We start from the raw sequence: 19,179 nt of genomic DNA, 5'->3' as shown, positions 1-19,179 counted from the left end.
ATGACCGGGATACAAGGAAACACGGAGACTCACAGAGGACACGCCTGGCCTGGACAATTATTCCAAGAAAAACTCCTGGTCCTCCTCCGAGAGAGAGAGAGAGTGTAATGACCCGTGCTCTGAACAGAGTGGAGAGCAGTTTAGGTACATAATCATGCCTTGGCTTCAGGACTACCTTGGAATCGCTGGGCCCGACCTCAAGGTAAGTAGGACTCACAGAGAGTTCCTGCAATTCTTCCATTCACTTGACCAATGCTAAAGCCAGTAGCAGAGCAGTTTTCAGCGACAACTGGGTCGGTTGACTGTAGCAGCTCAAAGGGATGGCTTTTTAGAGCTCCCAGGGATGGTAAAGGGGAAAGGCAGGTTCAACCTCATGGACCCTTTTAAAAAGCAGATAGCTAAGTTGTTCCTGCCCACTGATTGGCCAGCTAGAGAGTGGCAAAGTTGACCCTGAGTCCCAGGCATTCAAAGTGACTGAGGGGGAGGAAACTGTGAGAGGGTTGCTCGGTCTCTGACTGGGCTAAGACAAGCCAGTCATTGAGGTAGTTTAGTCCGAAGGGAAGGACCATGTATTGATATGACATAGCTTGAAGGTAAATCTCAACGAGAGGATCTGTTTCAATGTAGTCATGCTGAATGGCCATTTCATGAGGGTGCTGTTCAGGTGCCTGAGATCGAGGATGGTCCGTAGGCTGCCATCCTTTTTGGGGAAGACCTGACTCACTTTGGGCTCAATTGCTGGGTCTTCAAGCAAATTTAAGTGAGTAACCCTGTTTTATTATCCCCAAGACCCAGTCTGACACTCCGGGGATGGCCAACCAGACCTCGGTCCACGTGATAAGGGGTTGGACTGATTTGAGTAGTAAGTCGCTCTGAGGGGACCTGCCACTTGTAATAAGCTGGAGATGGAAGTTTGCTCTCTTTTTTGAGTATGCTAGTATTTTATTTTGCCTGCTATCACAGCGGATAGGTGTGTGGATCCATAAACGGGCACTGCATTCACAACAGACACATGGATCTCGGCACCTGGAACTTAACAGGGTGCTTGGAGGAATGCAGCAAAATACTTTGTCCCTTCTGCTTCCCATCCTTTAGATCAGGATGATGCCTGAGGCACAGGATCCAGTGCTATATTGGGCCAGGGGCCCTGACTCTTAGGAAACAGGTAGCTTTTCGCTAAGCGGGAGTGCTGTCGAGGCTCGGGCTTGGGTGCAGTATGCGCCGTAGGAGGTGCAGGATTCACAGGCTGCTGAGTCTGGGCAGGCTTGGAGCAACTAGAAGCAGCAGCAAAGCTAGAGGGATTTGGCAGAAAGTGCAGCATTGCCTGGGATGACTAATGTGCAGCGTTGAAGTGTTCAGCAAAGCTTTCGACTGCAGGTCCAAACAGGCCAGTGGGGGTCAACCATAAGTGGCGAGTAAAATACTGATAGGAAACTGATGGACTGTTTTGTTTTTAGAATATTGCCTTGGACATTCCTTGAACTATTAAATGAAAAAAAAATATATATATATATATATATATATATATATACATAAATACATACAGTACATAGACTGTTTTGTCCGAGGAATATTTCCTTTAAAACTTTGTTTACATTTTGGGAATGTAATGGTGTGGCGAGTGGGGCGGGGCAGAGAGAACCCCTCGTTCCCACGCCTCTCGGCCCCGCCCCACTCGCCACATACCCACCCCCCCCCCCCCCTTCCCTCCCGGGGGGACCGCTCACGGGGACCTGCAGGAATCTGGGGGTAGGACAGACGAGGCGAGAGAAAAGGAGATGGAAGGAGGAGCGACAGAGACGAGAGAGGGGAGAGAGAAAAAAAAAAAACTAATCTAATCACAAAATAAATACAAAAAAGCACACCAGCCCCTCACGGACGACTGGTGCGCTCAAAATAAAAACCAAAACATAAAATAATGTCCCAGGCCTGGTCCTCTCTCGTCCTTCACTATAGTCGCTCCAGTTTTATATCCTTCCGTCTCATACGTGGGACTCAAGACCGGCGGTGGGGCGCAGGTGCAGCTCATCTCCAATCACTACACCTGGCCTCACTCCTCGTTCCCACGCCTCTCGGCCCCGCCCCACTCGCCACAAATGGACTGTATGCCTTATGGATTGTCATCTTAAGAAGCTATTGGACTCTTGAAATCCAAATAAAATATGGACTGGTTGTTTCATACACAAATTTTTGCACTTTTTTAAAATAATTTTCATAAACTGTTGCTTCGATATAAAAAGGAGAATGTATAGAAATACTTTTGTGTTAAAAAAAGATTATTCTGATATTGTTTTTGTGGGGGAGTGTGTGACAGATTGAAATATATGTTTGTATAATTATACTGAAAAATGTATAAATCTGTAAAACATTAAAGGTATACAATATTTAGACTATTCTGAATCCATTTAAAAAGGTTCATCAAATGCAACTATGTTCTTTGATTGTGTTGATTAATCTGTGATAAACTAATTTAGTCCAATAAATTGTGCAGTCTATTAGTGGAGCCTTGTCGAACACTAAAAGGAGAACTTGGGTTGTTTCTCCATCATGCATAAAGTTCGCATTGGAGATGCATCATGGAATGTGATTCATTTCTTTCCCTTTTTTCCGGGGGTATAACATTTACACTAAAAACAAGGGTTCTTCATAGTTTTTTGCTCTAGTTTTATAAATTAATTATAGCAATAGTAGTAGTAGAATGTAGTAGTAGGGAATGCCTTGTCTTCTGAGAGCAGCTGTATATAAAAGCCAGGAAAATTACTTTCACTTTCATCTACACTTTGAAAGACATGTATGCAGCATTTAGGTATGAAAACCAGTGCTTTTATCAATGGAAGAATAGGGAATAATGATACAAGTCTCCAACAACATGAACAACTGCATTTGCTCTACTTCAGATGCCAAACAAAAAAAATGCATCCAAAGGAAAACTATAACACTGTCACTCAAGAACTACATTTCCCAGAATCAACACACACACACACACACACACACACACAAGGACACACACACTGTGCACTTGCAAGAGTAATAAGCTTTTTGCTGCATTATTTTCTCTTGTTCCTGTCATTGAGCTAATATCTGACAAAAACCAAGATTAACGTTTACATTTAGTTACAGATTAACAGAAAGTGCCATTAACTTAGTCCTCATGACACGTGGACGTTTGTGACACTTTTGAAAATGTATTTTAACAACTTAGTAGATGTCACTAATTAGTTGCATAATAACATTGTATTTTAATAAAAAAAATAATAATAATAAATACTCCGAATTTTTATGTACTAACCATTTGTATAAATAAATAAATAAACCCAAGAAGGCACTGGAATGGCTGTTTTGTGAATCAGCTACTTTGCTCATAAAGGAAACTATGCTTTGCATAACCACTTTTTTTTTCTCAGTAGTAGGCACAATTGTATTTCCATAGAATATGGGAATCAGAAAGTGATGTGTAATCAACTCTGTCTAGAACTGTAGAGAATCTGAAACTAAAATCTGAAGCTACTGTCGTCTCTGTAGTCACCAGAGCGCCCCAGTGCACCTTCTCAGTGACGTTTCAAGGTGAATACCAGAGGCTCTGTTGTGTGGTTTTCGCAGCTCTGTGTTTACGGGACATTGATTAGTTTGATTTTGAGGTTGAACCTGTCGGTGCGGCGCGTTTGCCAGCTTTTTTTAATGCAATATCTTATGTGAAAAGTGTCCGATAATTGCGAGGGGCTGACTTTGACAAGGAAATCGGATCTCAGGTGAGTGCGGGCATCGATTTACCGTGCGATGATTACAAACATATTTATAAACTAATTTTAAAGTAATAATAGCTACGTTTGTTTGTAAACGTGTTATAGGTGAATTGACTGACCTTTGAACACGTTAAAGGTGTCTGACCTTCAAGCTACTCCGCTACCTTTAAACCGGGTTTCCGTGGAAGTGCTAATAACAGACAGCTTCAGAGAGTTTAGTGTTAGGCTATAACGCTGAAAACTGAAGTCACATTACTGTAATGTGTCATTGTAACGAATTTATTTGAGCTGTTGGTGTAGTGTAATCTAGTTCAGAGAGAAAACGCTGCCATGTGTTGTCCATTTCAGTCCTTTACAAACATGTATCATGGTGTAATTTCCTCAAAATGCCATAGTTGAACACAAATGCTGTTGTTTTCGGTGTAATATAGGAGATATTTCCATAAATCAGAAACTTGTTCCAACCTTTCATCTTAAAAACCGAGGTTATATTTAATAATCTAAAGTGGGACACCATGTCTTATACGTTTATGATTAACTTATACAGCAATCCTCTTGTTTGGCTGTGAACTGCAGTGTAGGGTGTATTAACAGATGTGTAAGTTCAGTGTAATGACATGTTGGCTACTTCAGAATGGAATGGCAAAATTAGAGTTATTAGGTTTAAATAAGTGGACACTTTAATCTCGTAGAACAAAAACACTCAAAATGAACAAGCACAAGGAAATGTGCTTGACCACTTGACTTGTATTGCCTAAAAGAAATATGGGGTTTGGACGGAAGACATCCTAAGCTTTCCATAAAAGTGTAATTTCAGGTTAAATTGCGGTAGAAGTAACATTTCCTGAAGTGTCCTACTTTATCAGTATTCACCATAAGTGAGGTTAAAATCTATTAAGTTTGCGACCCATATTGTGAAATGACTTTACATTTTAAATTGAACACTTTAAATTGAAACTTCCAGGCAGATTAAGAAAGTTAACATTGTTATCGTTCTCGTTTGTGATTGAAGAATTTGAGCTTTTTGAGACCTCACATTAAAAAATTGTACATGGTATAATGGTATTTATGGAATATGTGAGGTGTGTGTAGCCTAATTGTTTAAAGATCTGTAGTAGAACGGCACTACACACCATGACTCATTCACTTTTTTTGGCTGTTCAGTGTGTTAATATGAGTTCACGTCTTTTTGTTGTTATGACAACGTATGCCATCTACACCCCTGTGAAAAAAAAAATGCCATGTTGTCAGTAAACAAAACACTCCCGACATCATGATGAACTTGCTGATAGATTCAACAGTTGCATTCTAACACACACGGGTCTAATGGTCAACACGGTCAAACCTTCCGCTGTATTTTTAGTGCAATAATTCGTGATTTCTTAAAGTTCTTGATGTGTTTTCTGCAGGCTTTATCTGACTAATGCATGGTCAAATGGCAGAAACTACAAAAGAAGAAGTAGATGCTGGAAATGAGGTGAATGACCCATCAGAATGGGCTGAGGATGCAACCAAGGGTTCGAAAAATGGTGAAAAACAGATGGAAAGTCCACTCAAAGAGAAGAGTCTTGGGTTCAGGATGTCGTTCAGAGAAAGTTTGAAAGCGGTCAGTAAAAAGAGCCCTATTGTATTTAAAAACAAAAGGTCAGAGAACAGTGATGACCAAAGCTCAAATTCTCCATTACGACCACCGCACTCTCCAAGTAAGTGTTTAACCACTAGACGTGGTGAAAAGTGTTGCTTTTTGTGACAATGGCTTCTCAAGTTCAGTAATTTATAAAGCAGAGGTTACGGTACTTATAAAGTGTGTGAGTGTACAACAGTGCTAGTTTAACCCTTATCATAAACAATCAAGTGAACTGTTAGACAAGAAACAGTTTAAGAAACTTTTAATTAGCTGAAGCTCCTTGCATGTTTCTCTCTTCAGGTTTGAGCAAAGGATCTCCCTCGCAATCTTCATTTCAGAGTCCAAAGGCAGGAAAGGCTTCTCTTGCCAGAACTATGTCAGGTGACTGGTCTTTGCATGTCACTAGATTCACCTCTAGACAAGCGAAAAACAATGTGTGCTATCATGACAGGAAGTGTTGATAGTAAATGTTGCAAACAATACAGAACGTTTTGCTGCTGAAATGTTTTGTAGCTACTTTTTTGGGGAGTTTAAGCTTTAGTTCATAATTCACACCACAACTTTTTTTCATATTTATACATATTTAAAAACAAACAACACACCTTACAATGTTTACTTCTAGAATTAATAGAACAGTTGCATGAACAAAGATTGTGTCCTCTTGTCCTTTATATCATGTTTATTATATCAGGTGTAAGGAATATATATGAGTGTTCACAAATCCACTGCATTAGTGTACAGTAAAAGATGTTAGATTTTCTTATTAAACTATGAATGTTTATTCACTAAAAGGGACAGATTTAGAGTAAAATACCTTACTATATAAGTAACTGGTTAAGAAAAAAGAGTTTTCATATTACATGGTCCTGTTGATGTTTTTTTTTACTATCATATGCTCAGTTGAATGTTATACATAATACATAAATCATCTCCAGTAACTGTTTGTTTTATTCTCAGATTCTGCAGTTGAAATAACAGGTTCATTGGCGAAGAGAGGGGCCTCGATCAGGCAGAGTTTGGGTCTGGGTACTAAACAAAAAAAACAAGAACCACTTGAACCTGTCACAGAGGCGAAGACTCCCTCTGAAGAGCAGACAGAGGTCATAGATACAGTGTTGGAGCTCAGAAAAACATATACCCTGCCAGAGATACCACCTATGCCTTTGTCAGGTGAGTGTGTGCATGTCCCTCTGCAGTTGACAAAGCATTTATAAACATCATGGTTTCAGATAAAAAATTAAATGAATGTTTTAGATATTTAGACTGGTTAATATTTGTGTTACACCAATAACTTTTGGGTCATTTGCGGTACTCACGTTTATTTTTACTTTCCTTAATATCACCTTAAAAAAGTTTGCTCTTAGCAAAGGTCTTTACATTCTTTGAATTAAAATTAGGTCATTAAAAGGAATGCAAAATTATTATTTTTTAAATGTGGTTTAAAATGGGTTTTTATGGTGTATAACCATATGTCATGCTGAACAACAATCCACATATACACTACCTTTCAAGTTTGGGTTGTGTAACCCAACTTTTATTCAGCATTAAGTAAACAAAAGTGACATTTATAATGTTTTAAAAAAAAGTCTAAATACATGTTCTTTTGAACTTTCTATTCATACTGGAAAAAAAAGTATAATAATTTCTGCAAAAAAAAAATATATATATTAAAGCGTATTTCTTTTCAGTTATAATAATAAGTCATGTTTTTGAGAGGCAAATCATCATACTAGAATGATTTCTGAAGGATCATGTGATACTGAAGACTGGAGCTTTTTTAGCACACCTGTTATTAAGAGGACATACAATCAAAGTTACATTTTGTTCAGTATGTTTTGTTTAGCGTTTATCTGTAAAGCACATTACATATGCTGACATTACCCAGAACACATCAGAAACACTTCGATGCTATTCAGTGGTTAACAGAGCATATTACAAAACATTTCTTTGGAAAACATGAGCTCATGTGGCAGAGATCTAGACAGAAGCATTTTAATATAATAATGAATACAAAAAGTATTTAGGCACTTTGTGTAACATTCATGACAGAAATATGATAGTTGTTGACACAGTTGTGTTATGGTCAGTAACAGGACACAACTCTAATATTTTGCTTTTTGTTATCCTTTTTTCTGTTATTTTCTGCAGTAATGGAGATTAACAAACTGATAGAGAGGGAAGTTCTAGAGGAGGCCTATGTGAATCTACTGTCTCTACGCCTGGAGTTTCAGAAGGAGCATCAAGCTCTGGATCAAGAAGACTATCCCATCGAACTAGTCAATAAAGAGAAAGATCTCAGTCTGCTCTATGGCACATTAAGGAGCAAAATGTTTGACATCGTACGCAACTCCAGTGCTCTTCCCTCACGCAATAAAGAGCTCCTGGTGTATGTAGCACAGATTATCCTGGAGGAAGAGAAGAGGCAGGGGGAACCAGGAGCGATGCAGGGATGGAGGGAAGCATGGAGGGATGCAGTGCTAAACGGGGTTCGAGATACACTGAAGAAAGTTCATCTGGACAGCCCAGAGCAGAACGCACCCTGGCTGGCAGTGCATCTAGGGCGTCTGGGTAAAGCTGTGGTGGAGGATTTGGAGAGAGTGAAGAATGAGCTTCAGAGCCCATATCCAGAAGACTTTAATGTGTTTCAAACCTATGTGTCCTGCTATCACGAGGCTGTAGGAGAGCATCTAAAGAGACTTCTGGAAAAGGTGATAGAGCTGAAAGATTACTATGCTCTTCTAGAGTTCATTATTCATCGCTACCCCAGGTGAGGTTTTCCTCAGTTTAGATTAAGTTTTTGTAAATACAGAAGGCCAATATAACTTAAAACCCTTTTTTATATTGAAAGCATGCTGATTCAAACCTGTATGAACTATATTTTTAAAAGGTGAATTTTGGAAGAATATCCTGGCTGTTTGTTCCACATAATAAAAAAAGAATGGCAAGTTTGGAAATGATAAAAAATACCATGAAAGTATCATGAAATACATATTTCATTATTTAATTTACAGTATCATTCAAAAGTTTGGGGTTGGTATGACTGAATTTTTTTATATTTCAAATATTGCATCAAAATACCGTAATATTGTGAAATATTGTTACAATTTAAAATAGGCCTAATTGTTTTCAATATTTTAAAATGTAGTTTAGTCATGTAATGCAAAGCTGAATTTTCTGCATCATTCCTCCAGTCTTGAGTGTCACATGATCCTTCAGAAATCATTTTAATATGCTGATTTGATGCTCTAGAAGCATTGCATATTATGATCATGTTGAAAACAGTTTTTGAGTTCTAAACAAAAGGATCGAAATAAAAACCTTTTGTAACATTCAATTAAATGCATCTTTGCTTAATTAAAGCATTAATATCTTTCAAACTGCATTAATATCTGCATTAATTAAATAATTTATATCTGCCAAACTGTTGAACAAAAAAATATATATTTGAGATCTTCTGAAATTATACAATAGCTTTGCATGACAATTTTACAGTTATTCTTCACATATACACCACACCATTTTCATAACAGTAACATTTGATCCGAGAATGAATGGCGTTTGATGTCATTGATCATACCTGGATGATGCAAATTCTCATTCACATAAGCTAATCAAAAGACTGATGTACTGTGCCAATCAGGTGAATGTCCAGAGCTCCAAACATCCACTTCTCAAATCATGAAAGGTCTAGTGTTTTTAAATGACCCAAACACAGTTTTGGTTCAGTATGATGACTAGCTCATCTTGATTTATTCCAGCTGCCTTCAATCCTTATGAATACTCATTTTAGATCCAGTTGATGAGATTCATTTAGAAGAACTTGGTTTCACAATAATGCACAGAACCAAATATTCAATAGATATCCCTTGAGAGTTGAGAGACGTGTTTTATGACTGATTATGAGATTTATGCTAATAGATGTGTCTGTACTATTATTTTAAAGGTTATGATTATGGCTTTAATTATGAATTTAATTGTTGTTTCCATAGTGAGAAGGTAATGGGGAGCAGCTCTCTGCAGCCTGAGTTGAAGGAAGATCAGAGAGTACTGACACTGGACAAAAATTTCCTGAATAAGATAAAAGACAAATACTGTGGTCGCTTACAGGTAGCATAAAAGCATATTTATCATCTGAGATAACACTAATAGCGTGATCGTACTGACAGTATGATGTCAGATGATAACTGCTAGTTTTTGAATTCAATGTAATCTGTGCTCTTGACAGGCTGACATGAAAACATCACTCAACAGAATTATTGAGTTGGAGAATGAGGAAATGTGGAAAGAAAAGAGAAAACCAGAGATTGATGAGGGAATCTACAGCTCACACATTGACATGGACATCTGGACGGTAAGACTGCAGACTTTCTTAATTATCTCACCTTCACTCAGTTTTATATGGAAGTAAAATGAGCATTAAAGCAAAGTCCTTTGATTTCCTATTCAATACTGCTACAAACTCACGAGGGCATTTGTTTACCAATAGAGGGCAGTATTGGACATGTATTTTAACTTACTAATAGTGATCACGAAACGTATATTGTCTTTGCATGCTATTAGAAATTTTCTGCTTCACGTTTACGAAGTCATTATGATTTTGTCATGTTCAAGTGCTTTGCTGTCAGAATAAATAGGAATCATGCAGGAAACCAGGTTCATTCTTGCCTACTTCTTGGGGAATTCTTATTAAAGCCTACATGTGTTGAAGATTTTCAATGGATTTTGAATAAAATGTAGTGTCTCATTCATTGACAACCATATAAACATTCCATATTTATTTTTACCACGATATTTGCTGACGGTTCTGAAGTCAAATAAATGTTTTTTACTGAGTACAATACATAGAATATTCATCAAATGATTATTTATGTACATATACTGTCACGGGGTGAAGAATCACTTGACAAGAGGTACGTGAAATCAAAAGCCCCAGAGGGTGTATTTATTGAATATTGGGGTCCCTGTTGAAATGTGCTGCTCCGCTTTCTGGTGGCCGGTGCTTCCCGTGTGCTCTCCGTGCTCTTCGGTGGAAGTGGGTGTCCTGACGTGCTCCAAAGTGAGTGGGCTGTCGGTCACTCGCTGCTTTCTGTGAAGAGATAAGGCAGGGGTTAGACCAGCGTTGCATTCGGTTTCGAGACAGTCGTTTGAGTGCAGCGTGTGCTCCTTAAGTGTGTGCTGGCTGATGGGGAGCAGCTGTGACCGATCAGCCGGTGACGAGGACGTGCAGGTGTTTTCCGTTGGTTTCCAGGGTGATGCTGATTCCTCTGGGAGTGCTCATCACCCCCCCCCCCCCCCCCCCCCAAGCGTCGTTCTGGTCCTCTGAAGACATGTAGAGAGTAGGGGTGAAATTAGGGGAGGGTGGGGAATGACCCCTGACAGACCTGTGTAAGCTGTCCAGATCCGGGAGAGGCCATCGGCGTTCATGTTGGCGGCCCCAGCTCAATGGCGAACTTCAAAGTGGAAGTGCTGGAGTGCTAGGAACCAGCGAGTCACCCTGGCGTTGGTGTCCTTGGCGCGGGCCTTCCACTGTAGGGGCGCGTGGTCGGTTACCAGGGTGAACTTGCAGCCCAGGAGGTAGTACCAGAGCTCCAGGACTGCCCACCTGATGCCCAGGGCTTTCTTCTCCACGGCGGCGTACTTCCTCTCGGCAGGGGACAGCTTCCTGCTGATGTAAATGATTGGATGCTCCTCACCTTCTTGAATCTGGGAGAGGACCGCTCCCAGTCCCGTGTCGGAGGCATCCATGTGCAGCAGGAAGGGGCAGCTAAAGTCCGGGGCGCGGAGTACCGGCGAGGACGTGAGTGCTGCTTTAACCTGGGTTAAGGCCTCTTCCGCCGACGGGGTCCAACATATTTTCTCCGGCTGCCCCTTCCTGGTCAGGTCTGTCAGGGGGGTGGCTAAAGAGGAGAAGTTGGGGATAAAACATCGGTAATAACCCGCTAACACCAAGAAGGCTTGTACCTGGGTCTTTGTCTGCTGTCTTGGGGCAGCGTGGATGGCCTCAACTTTCTTGTCTTGACGATCCAGATGTTCTTCCCATGCCTTGGAGTGGACCACGACGTCATCCAGGTAGGCGGCCGGGTGGGGCCGCAGGAGGATGTCCATCATCCACTGGAAAGTTGCGGGGGCCCCGTGTAGGCCGAAGGGAAGGGTCCGGTACTGCCAATGGCCACTGGGGGTTGAGAAGGTGGTCTTCGGCTTGGCGGCCTCGGAGAGCGGTATCTGCCAATAGCTCTTGGTGAGGTCCAGGGTATTGATGTACCGGGCCCTTCCTAGGAGGTCCAGCAGTTCATCAACCCGAGGCATGGGGTACCCGTCGAATTCGGAGACTTTGTTCAGGCGGCGGAAGTCGTTACAAAAGCTGAGGGTGCTATCCGGCTTTGGGACCATCACGATGGGGCTGGACCATGGATTCCGGGATGGTTCTATTACCCCCAACTTTTTGTTGGACCTCTTCCTCAATAGCCTGCCGACGAGCCTCTGGGACTCGGTAGGGCCGTTGCCTAACGACGACTCCTGGGGGCGTCCAGATGTGGTGCTGAAGCACGTTGGTCTGCCCGGGCTGAGAGGAGAACACATCCTGGAACTGACTGACCAGGTGCTGCAGCTCCGTCTTCTGGGCAGCCGAAAGGTGGGGGTTGACATCCACAACCACGGGCTCGGTGAGGCTCAGGGCAGCTACTCGGTCCCGGGTCCCCACCCATTTCTTCAGGAGGTTGATGTGGTAGAGTTGCTCCGCCTGCCGTCGTCCCGGCTGTCTCAGGTGGTACGTGACCGGCCCAATCCTCTCCACCACCGAGTAGGGTCCTTTCCAGGAGGCCAGGAATTTGCAAGCGGAGCTGGGGACCAGGACCATGACGCGGTCTCCTGGTTGGAACTCCCGTGGTTGGGCTGCCCGGTCACAATGATGTTGCTGCGCCTGCTGGGCCCTGGTGAGGTGTTCCCGGACTAACGGCATCACCCGGTCGATCCGTTCCCTCATCTGCCGGACATGTACGATGATGGTACGATGAGGGGCCAGCTGCTTTTCCCACGCTTCCCGGGCCACGTCCAGGAGGCCCCGAGGTTGACGGCCAAACAGGAGCTCGAAGGGGGTGAAGCCAGTTGAGGGCTGGGGAACTTCGTGGATCCCAAAGAGCACGTAGGGGATCATGATGTCCGAATCCCACTTGTCCTCTGCTGCTACGCGTCTGAGCATTTGCTCATCTCACGGTGGAGGAACCATCGTCCTGCTGATTGGTCGCGTGGTGCCTTCGAGCGGGCATCGCTCCTGGACCACCCTCCGTGGGAATGGCGGCAGCCGGTCCCCTGCCCCGCTGTGATGGACAGCATCCACCAGCTCGATCGCCTCCACTAGTTCCCGGACGTCACGTGGGTTCCTCATGCCGACGGCCTGTCGGTGGGCGCGAGTTAGTGCGCGCAGGAGGCGATCGACAACCACTCGTTCCGCTACCCGTGTTGGGGTGGGGTCTCCTTCCAACAACCAGTGCTGGGTGATGCAGCTGAGTTCGGCTGCCTGGACACGGGCTGGCACCCGGGGCTTGTATTCCCACTCGTGGAACTTTTGGGCAGCGCTCACAGGGGAAAGGCCCAGTCTAGCCAGGATCTCTCGCTTAACTTCGGCATAACTGTCGGCACTCGTCAAAGGGAGTGAGAAGTAAGCCCTCTGTGCTTCACCGGTGAGGAGGGGTGCCAGCGCACGTGCCCACTCGTCCTCGGGCCATCCCTCTCAGTGGGCGGTGTTTTCGAAGACCTGAAGGAAGGCTTCCACATCACATCGGCTGTCATCTTAGGTAACAGGCGGGTGGCTTGTGCCCGAGGCTCGGGTAGCGGAACGCGCTGGGCTGCGGCCGCCCAGACGGCAGCGAGTTCATCCTCCATCCTGCCCAGGCGAGTGGCGAGGTGTTCCGGTATTTGCTGCTGGCGGAGGCTCACTTCAGCGCGCGCCGCCTTCCGTGGTGCTGGTGACACAAACAGGGAAAGAGGGAAAAAAATAGGAGTTGGGGTGGTGATCTTGTCGGTGATTCCTCACTGTTCTGCCCACATTCTCCACCACTGTCATGGGGTGAAGAATCACTCGACAAGGGGTACGTGAAATCAAAAGCCCCGGAGGGTGGATTTATTGAATATTGGGGTGCCTGGTGAAATGTGCTGCTCCGCTTTCTGGTGGCCAGTGCTTCCCGTGTGCTCTCCTTGCTCTTCGGTGGAAGTGGGTGTCCTGACGTGACTATGGGAAACTCATATTTACAATCATTCTCACAAGGACGCAGCATTAAGCTGTAATGCTGTGATTTCACACAAAGTATGACAAAAATATGTATAATAATTAATACAAAAAGTATTTAGACATTTGTCAAATATTAGTGTAATATGTTCATAGGTAATGTGCTGGGATATGTAAGATCAGTACATTACAAATGCATCATTTGTGGGCAGATGCTGCTTGGTTTTAATATGTAATTTTAAGACATTTAGACATTTGTAAGTGGTTTGAGTGCCCAAATCTTTTCGAGGACAATGTAATAAAAAAATGGGACAAAACACATTTACTGTATGTTGTTTTCTTTCCCAGAATATTAAAGGGAATGTACAAGGATCCAGGACACTTGATGTGAACCTTGAGCAGAAGGTTGTGCGTTCCTGTTTGGAGGAACTGAAGACCTTTCCAAAACGGTTTGTGATAAATAACTACAGTAACATGCTAAGTGGAAGTCAGTTTTGTAAATCTACAGCTCTTAAAGCTTCTGTAATCTATATTTTATATACAGAAGACAACTATTCAAGTTTCCTTCACTTAACAGCTGTTATACATTTCTGTGCTAATTTTATATATTAAAACAGATTGGCATATAATTTGTAAGGTTTTTATTTGTATTTTTTGCCAATCTATACATATAACACACCTTTCCCGCAGACTTGATCAAAACCACATCCCATTAAGTCGTTGTTTTTATTTTGGCAGTATTTAATTATTCTCGTTTGTTTTATTTTATTTTTCTGTATGACTGATTGTGGTTATTTGTAGGTTTGAGTCAGCGTTTGTTGAGTGGAGCAGTTCTCTGTCAAACTCCTCTCTCTGGGCAGAGTATCACATCAGTTACATCAACAGCTTCAGTGCCCTGAAGTAAGTCATTTACATTTATTTTTTTCAAGTGTTCAATGGGGATCAATGGGGATCTTTCACCCATTCAGAAAGATTTTGTGTTTACAAAGCCAGGAGGTCTTTAATAGACAGAGAAAAGCTATTCGTTACCATTCGCATTTATATCAATGGAAGAATTTTCATTTAATCTTATAATCTTTTCTTCTTCTTTTCTTCTTTTCTTCTAATCTCGAAAATAACAATCAGTCATGTGAATACTCGGAATTTGTGCTGTATAGAGGCAGTCAGGCATTTGGCAGGGGAAGTCCTTGACAGTGGGGAATGCCGGAATGATGGAAACCATTGGATGTGTCTCCACGTTTTATGAGTGACAAGCAGACAGCCAACTGAACAAACAGAACACGCAAACATGCTAAAATGAGTGCTGTGCCTGCCTGCAATGAGACTCGGAAATAATATTATTTGGATAAAAAAATAAAAATAAAATAGCATACAAGTGCAAAAACGGTGTAGGCCTATTTTAATTTTAGGTGTGTGTCAAGGAGACTCAGTGACGCACGAGATGCGGTGTTGATGATGTAAGTGTCGTTGTTGCATTTTAACGGTTGTTGCATTTTAATTAGTCTATCCGGCTGAACCCACAAGATGCACCATGGCTACGTTTTTTATTCAAAATATAAGAGAAATATAGAAGCTCAATGTGGAGAAGATACTGGTTAGGTTAAAGCGATTCGGCATGTTTTTGAAACACAACTATGACTGTTGCTCTTATGTCTCATACAAGAGATGAATAGAAAGCCATGCAAAGTTAAAAGAACTTTTAGAAAACATGTTTTGAGATATTTTGGGGGTTTTATTCCATTCCACTGCCTCTCATTTGTTATTAAAAGCAATTGTGTGATCGGCGCTTTGGCAATTTGTATAAAGCTACTTAAATACAATGATGCTGCTTTGTTCATAATCTTTTCTGAAATTTACAAAATCATATTCAATTTATAAATATTAGTTCAGATGGTATGCACTTTTTTATAGTCAGTCATATTTTTTTTGCATTGAATAAAAAAATTGAATGAGGAGCATTATTTTGCTCATGTGCCCTTTGGTGGACTCCTTAGCACTTATATGTTCTGCATACAAAATATAAGAATGGAGATATTTATTTTGTGTTTGTTAAAACTAAAATGAGTTAACAGATAATTGTTGTTTGTCTTAATAAATTGGTTAAATTAAAAATACAGTGGTTAAATTTAAACTTTTTTTAATGCTCTTTTTTTAAGAAAGGTTATAAAAATTAAATAATTATTGATTCCAAATGATATATGAAACATTATATCGTGATAATTATTTAGTTATATCGCCCAGCTCTATTTTCTGTGTTGGACAGATGACACTACAGTACTATAATGCAATATAATTCCGATATTTTTTTTTTCTCCAGAGAGCACATGAAGAGCTATCAAGACACCTGCCCAATCCAGCTAGGGCTGGTTCACAATGAAATCGATGGACTGACCACCAGATTGAGTCAAGCTGTGATGGAGGACTTCAAAACAAATGTCAAGGTGTGAGATTCTGAAATGCACACTTTTCTCATTGTTAAACAACGGCATTAGTTTGAGAGTCACACCAGACTCTCAGTGTCAGGCAGATTGTAACTGACGAACAACCTTGATGAAGCATTTATTTTAATACAAATTTGGGCCTGGTTTCCCGATAACGCTCACTCTTAGCATGCTAAGAAGACCTCGAAAGATATATCTTACCAAAGGTGTTTATGTTTCTAAGTGTGTTCCCCGTAGTGTCCCTTAGGAAGCTTCTTAGCACGCTGCCTCTTACGTCCGACGTAACAAGAGCGCTGTCCAAAGTAATGGTGCTGAATTAGTTGGTATCGATTGCTCATGAATTGATTTTCGACTTCACGCGAAGGTGCAATGCAGCTTTAAGAAAGACAACACATTCTAGGAATGGTATTCTAAGTAAGGTACTTTACAATCAGAATTGATTGGCAAACAGCTGCAGTTACTTCTGTTTAATGCGGTATTGATTGCAATTGGTTTATGTTTTAAATAAAAATCTCTCTGTAGCAAAAATAATAATAAAAAAAATTTAAAAAAAATAATGTAGCGCTGGGCTTCAGGGCTTAAAGCAAAATCCCGCCGCGTTTGCCTGGCAAGCGCAGGTCTGAGAAGGTCCAGTAGCTCCATAATGAGTTGTCTTGGGAGGCAAATTTTTATTTTAATATAGCCACATCAGGCAAAATGTCAGGAGGGCTTAAGTTTTGCCGAATAAAAAAATTTACATGGACTAAACGTCTCCGCGTCCGGCTCCGTCTTTGATTCAAGGACACCTTGGATCGCTGCTATGGTCGCTTACTGGACACAACCATGCTTACCCATTTATAGATCTTAGCCATTTAGAGCCAAAATGTTTGCCAGATTTTAATTATAAAAAAATTGATTGCCAATTCGCTTGAGCTCAAACAACGCTAAGAGAGAGCTTACGAATGGTCCAGACCAACCTTACGAAAGTATGACTTACAGAAGATATACTTAGCGTACGAACGTGTCGGGAATCGTGCCACAAGGTTAAGAGAGAGGTTAAGGAATAGGGTAAGAACTACTTAGCGATAAGAACGTTTTGGGGAACCGGGCCCAATACCATACATGTGCAGGATTCTAGAAGTATATAAATCACTGAAGTATAAAAATAAACAATAATGTCTGTGATTATACAACAGGAAATTGATAATTAACTAAATGTATATGTTTGATAGTGGATTGAGTTAATATTGAGTAGTAAAGAGCTTCTGTTTGTAGCCTTTCCTCAGGAGACAAATGACAGGAAAATGGTTTTCATTTGATGAAGACTTTTCACAGCTGATCAGCAGAACTAAGACTCTTTCTGATCAGAGCAAGTTCATGACCCCAAAACATAAACAGGTGAGAATGCCAACCAGTTTGCTTCATTAATTTACACACATAAATTAATGTGCATCTCATTACTGCCGTCTCTGGCTAATGTTCTCTGCTGTAGCCATATTTTTTCTGTTTTTCCACTGTTTGTCTCTTTAGGCTTTTGTGAACGAAGCTCACTTTTTTGTGGTGAAGGAATATGTATCTCAGCTGATGAAGAATAACTACTCATGCAAAAACAGGAAGAATGAGACAGCTGCCACTAAGATAACAAATCAGTGGGAGGAACTGAAGGAGATTTTCCAAGATATGGTACGAACTCCATAACGCAACTCTGCACAGCTGTGCTTTTTCATCGAAACATCCTTATATATTTCTTATCATATTATTTTCTATAGAACTCAACCTTAGATTGGCTTCATCCAGTCGGGAACCAGCTGAGCATGATCATTGGGTGCAAAAAAAGTGACGTAAAACACAATTTACAACCATTAGTTAATAACTATCCAGACATCAGGTGAGAGTCATAGTGCTTGCTGTAAATTTACAAGGTCTGTTAATTCAACATTGTTCATTTTACTCTAATTTAAAGTTTTACCCCTTTCAGGAAGAGCCATGTCTCAGCTGTGCTGTACTTCCGGGGAATTATAAGAGGCAGGGAAAAGCATACTATACTACAGCGGCTGGCAGAGCTGAAGCAGAGAACAGGGAATACTGGGAATAAAGAGCAGGCTCTCTTTAGTGAGATTCAAGCAGCAGTCAACACAGACTGCCTGGCTGGTACACCCTTCTCCTGTCTGTCCTTCATTGTACCAGACAGCTAATGCACTTCATTTGATTTGAAGTGGACGACAAAATCATTGCACTGTTTGAAAGCGACCATAAGTCTAATTCAGAGTATGAGCAATACTAATATATCATGAGCAATAAGGAATGCTCTCATGCCTCTTGTCAATCCTTCATGGTCTTGAAACATTGTTGCTTTTTCGGATAAAATAGACGAGGCAAAGAATGGGCTAAAATGGTCTTAGTATGTTGTGATCATACTTATGCTATTTGTTAATGTTGTTAGTAAATAATGATAAAATACTACCAGGCCTTGATAGTGTGATATTTCTAAATGCCACATTCTAGTCAAGAAGCTTTCTCAAAAATGCATGCTGGTTTCAGTAATCCACTATGAACAGCTATGAGATCACATTCAGGTCATGTTCAATTGGTCTTCTTGATTGGTTTCACTCAGAAATGACTTCTTACAGAAATAAAAATAAGTTGTAAAAGTTGAGAACCTTATCAAAACATCTTCTGTACACCACCAGAGGTCTCTATAACACTGTGTTGCACTTTCCATCATTCTCTTAAACGACTGATCAGATTTGTATTTTTTTTTTATTCTCTAAATATGAATCTCCATTCATAACAATAATTATAGAAAAATAATAAACATTTGGGTTAAATTTTCTGGATTCAAAATTTTGCCTTTATTAAAAAATTTTATTTTTATTTTTACTGGGCTGATGTTGTGTTTCAAAAGCCCCTGATCTTTTTGAAGATGGAACATGTTTCACTTCCCAAATAAAATAAGTTTTTGGAGTTTGGAGTGATGAACACTTTTAAATTACAGTGGGTATGGAAAGTATTCAGACCCCCTTAAATATTTCCCTCTGTTATATTGCAGCAGTTTGCTACAATCATTTAAGTTATTTTTTTTTTCCTCATTAATGTACACACAGCACCCCATATTGGCATAAACGCACAGAATTGTTGATATTTTTGTACATTTATTAAAAAAGA

At 41.0% G+C, this 19,179-nt stretch overlaps 1 protein-coding gene across 2 annotated transcripts; it reads left to right on the top strand.

The window, feature by feature from the left end:
• Nucleotides 1-3,443: 3,443 nt before the first annotated feature.
• Nucleotides 3,444-19,131, top strand: LOC128026438 (exocyst complex component 3-like protein 4). Of its 2 annotated transcripts, none has more exons than XM_052613595.1 (14): nt 3,444-3,564; nt 5,153-5,446; nt 5,671-5,751; nt 6,328-6,540; nt 7,519-8,137; nt 9,360-9,477; nt 9,596-9,721; nt 13,943-14,043; nt 14,396-14,494; nt 15,912-16,035; nt 17,290-17,412; nt 17,545-17,697; nt 17,784-17,902; nt 17,993-19,130. In XM_052613595.1, exons 2-14 carry the CDS (start codon nt 5,167-5,169, stop codon nt 18,207-18,209), a joined length of 2,373 nt encoding a protein of 790 aa, XP_052469555.1. In that variant the 5' UTR covers nt 3,444-3,564; nt 5,153-5,166; the 3' UTR covers nt 18,210-19,130. The 2 variants fall into 2 exon arrangements, with proteins under 2 accessions (XP_052469555.1, XP_052469556.1); XM_052613596.1 differs by having other exon boundaries at nt 3,496-3,749; nt 17,993-19,131.
• The last annotated feature ends 48 nt before the right edge of the window (nt 19,132-19,179 follow it).

The sequence above is a fragment of the Carassius gibelio genome, chromosome A13, assembly GCF_023724105.1.
Source record: "Carassius gibelio isolate Cgi1373 ecotype wild population from Czech Republic chromosome A13, carGib1.2-hapl.c, whole genome shotgun sequence".
NCBI classification, from domain to species: domain Eukaryota; kingdom Metazoa; phylum Chordata; class Actinopteri; order Cypriniformes; family Cyprinidae; genus Carassius; species Carassius gibelio.
The sequence above is the reverse complement of the archived record's forward strand: the minus strand, read 5'-3'. Positions and strand labels throughout refer to the sequence as shown.

Coding starts and splice junctions, on each gene's coding strand:
- LOC128026438 (XM_052613596.1), top strand. CDS start 5,167: ATGCATGGTCAAATGGCAGAAACTACAAAAGAAGAAGTAGATGCTGGA. Junction 6,541..7,518: donor ACCACCTATGCCTTTGTCAG/GTGAGTGTGTGC, acceptor TATTTTCTGCAG/TAATGGAGATTAACAAACTG. Junction 17,413..17,544: donor TGACCCCAAAACATAAACAG/GTGAGAATGCCA, acceptor TTGTCTCTTTAG/GCTTTTGTGAACGAAGCTCA.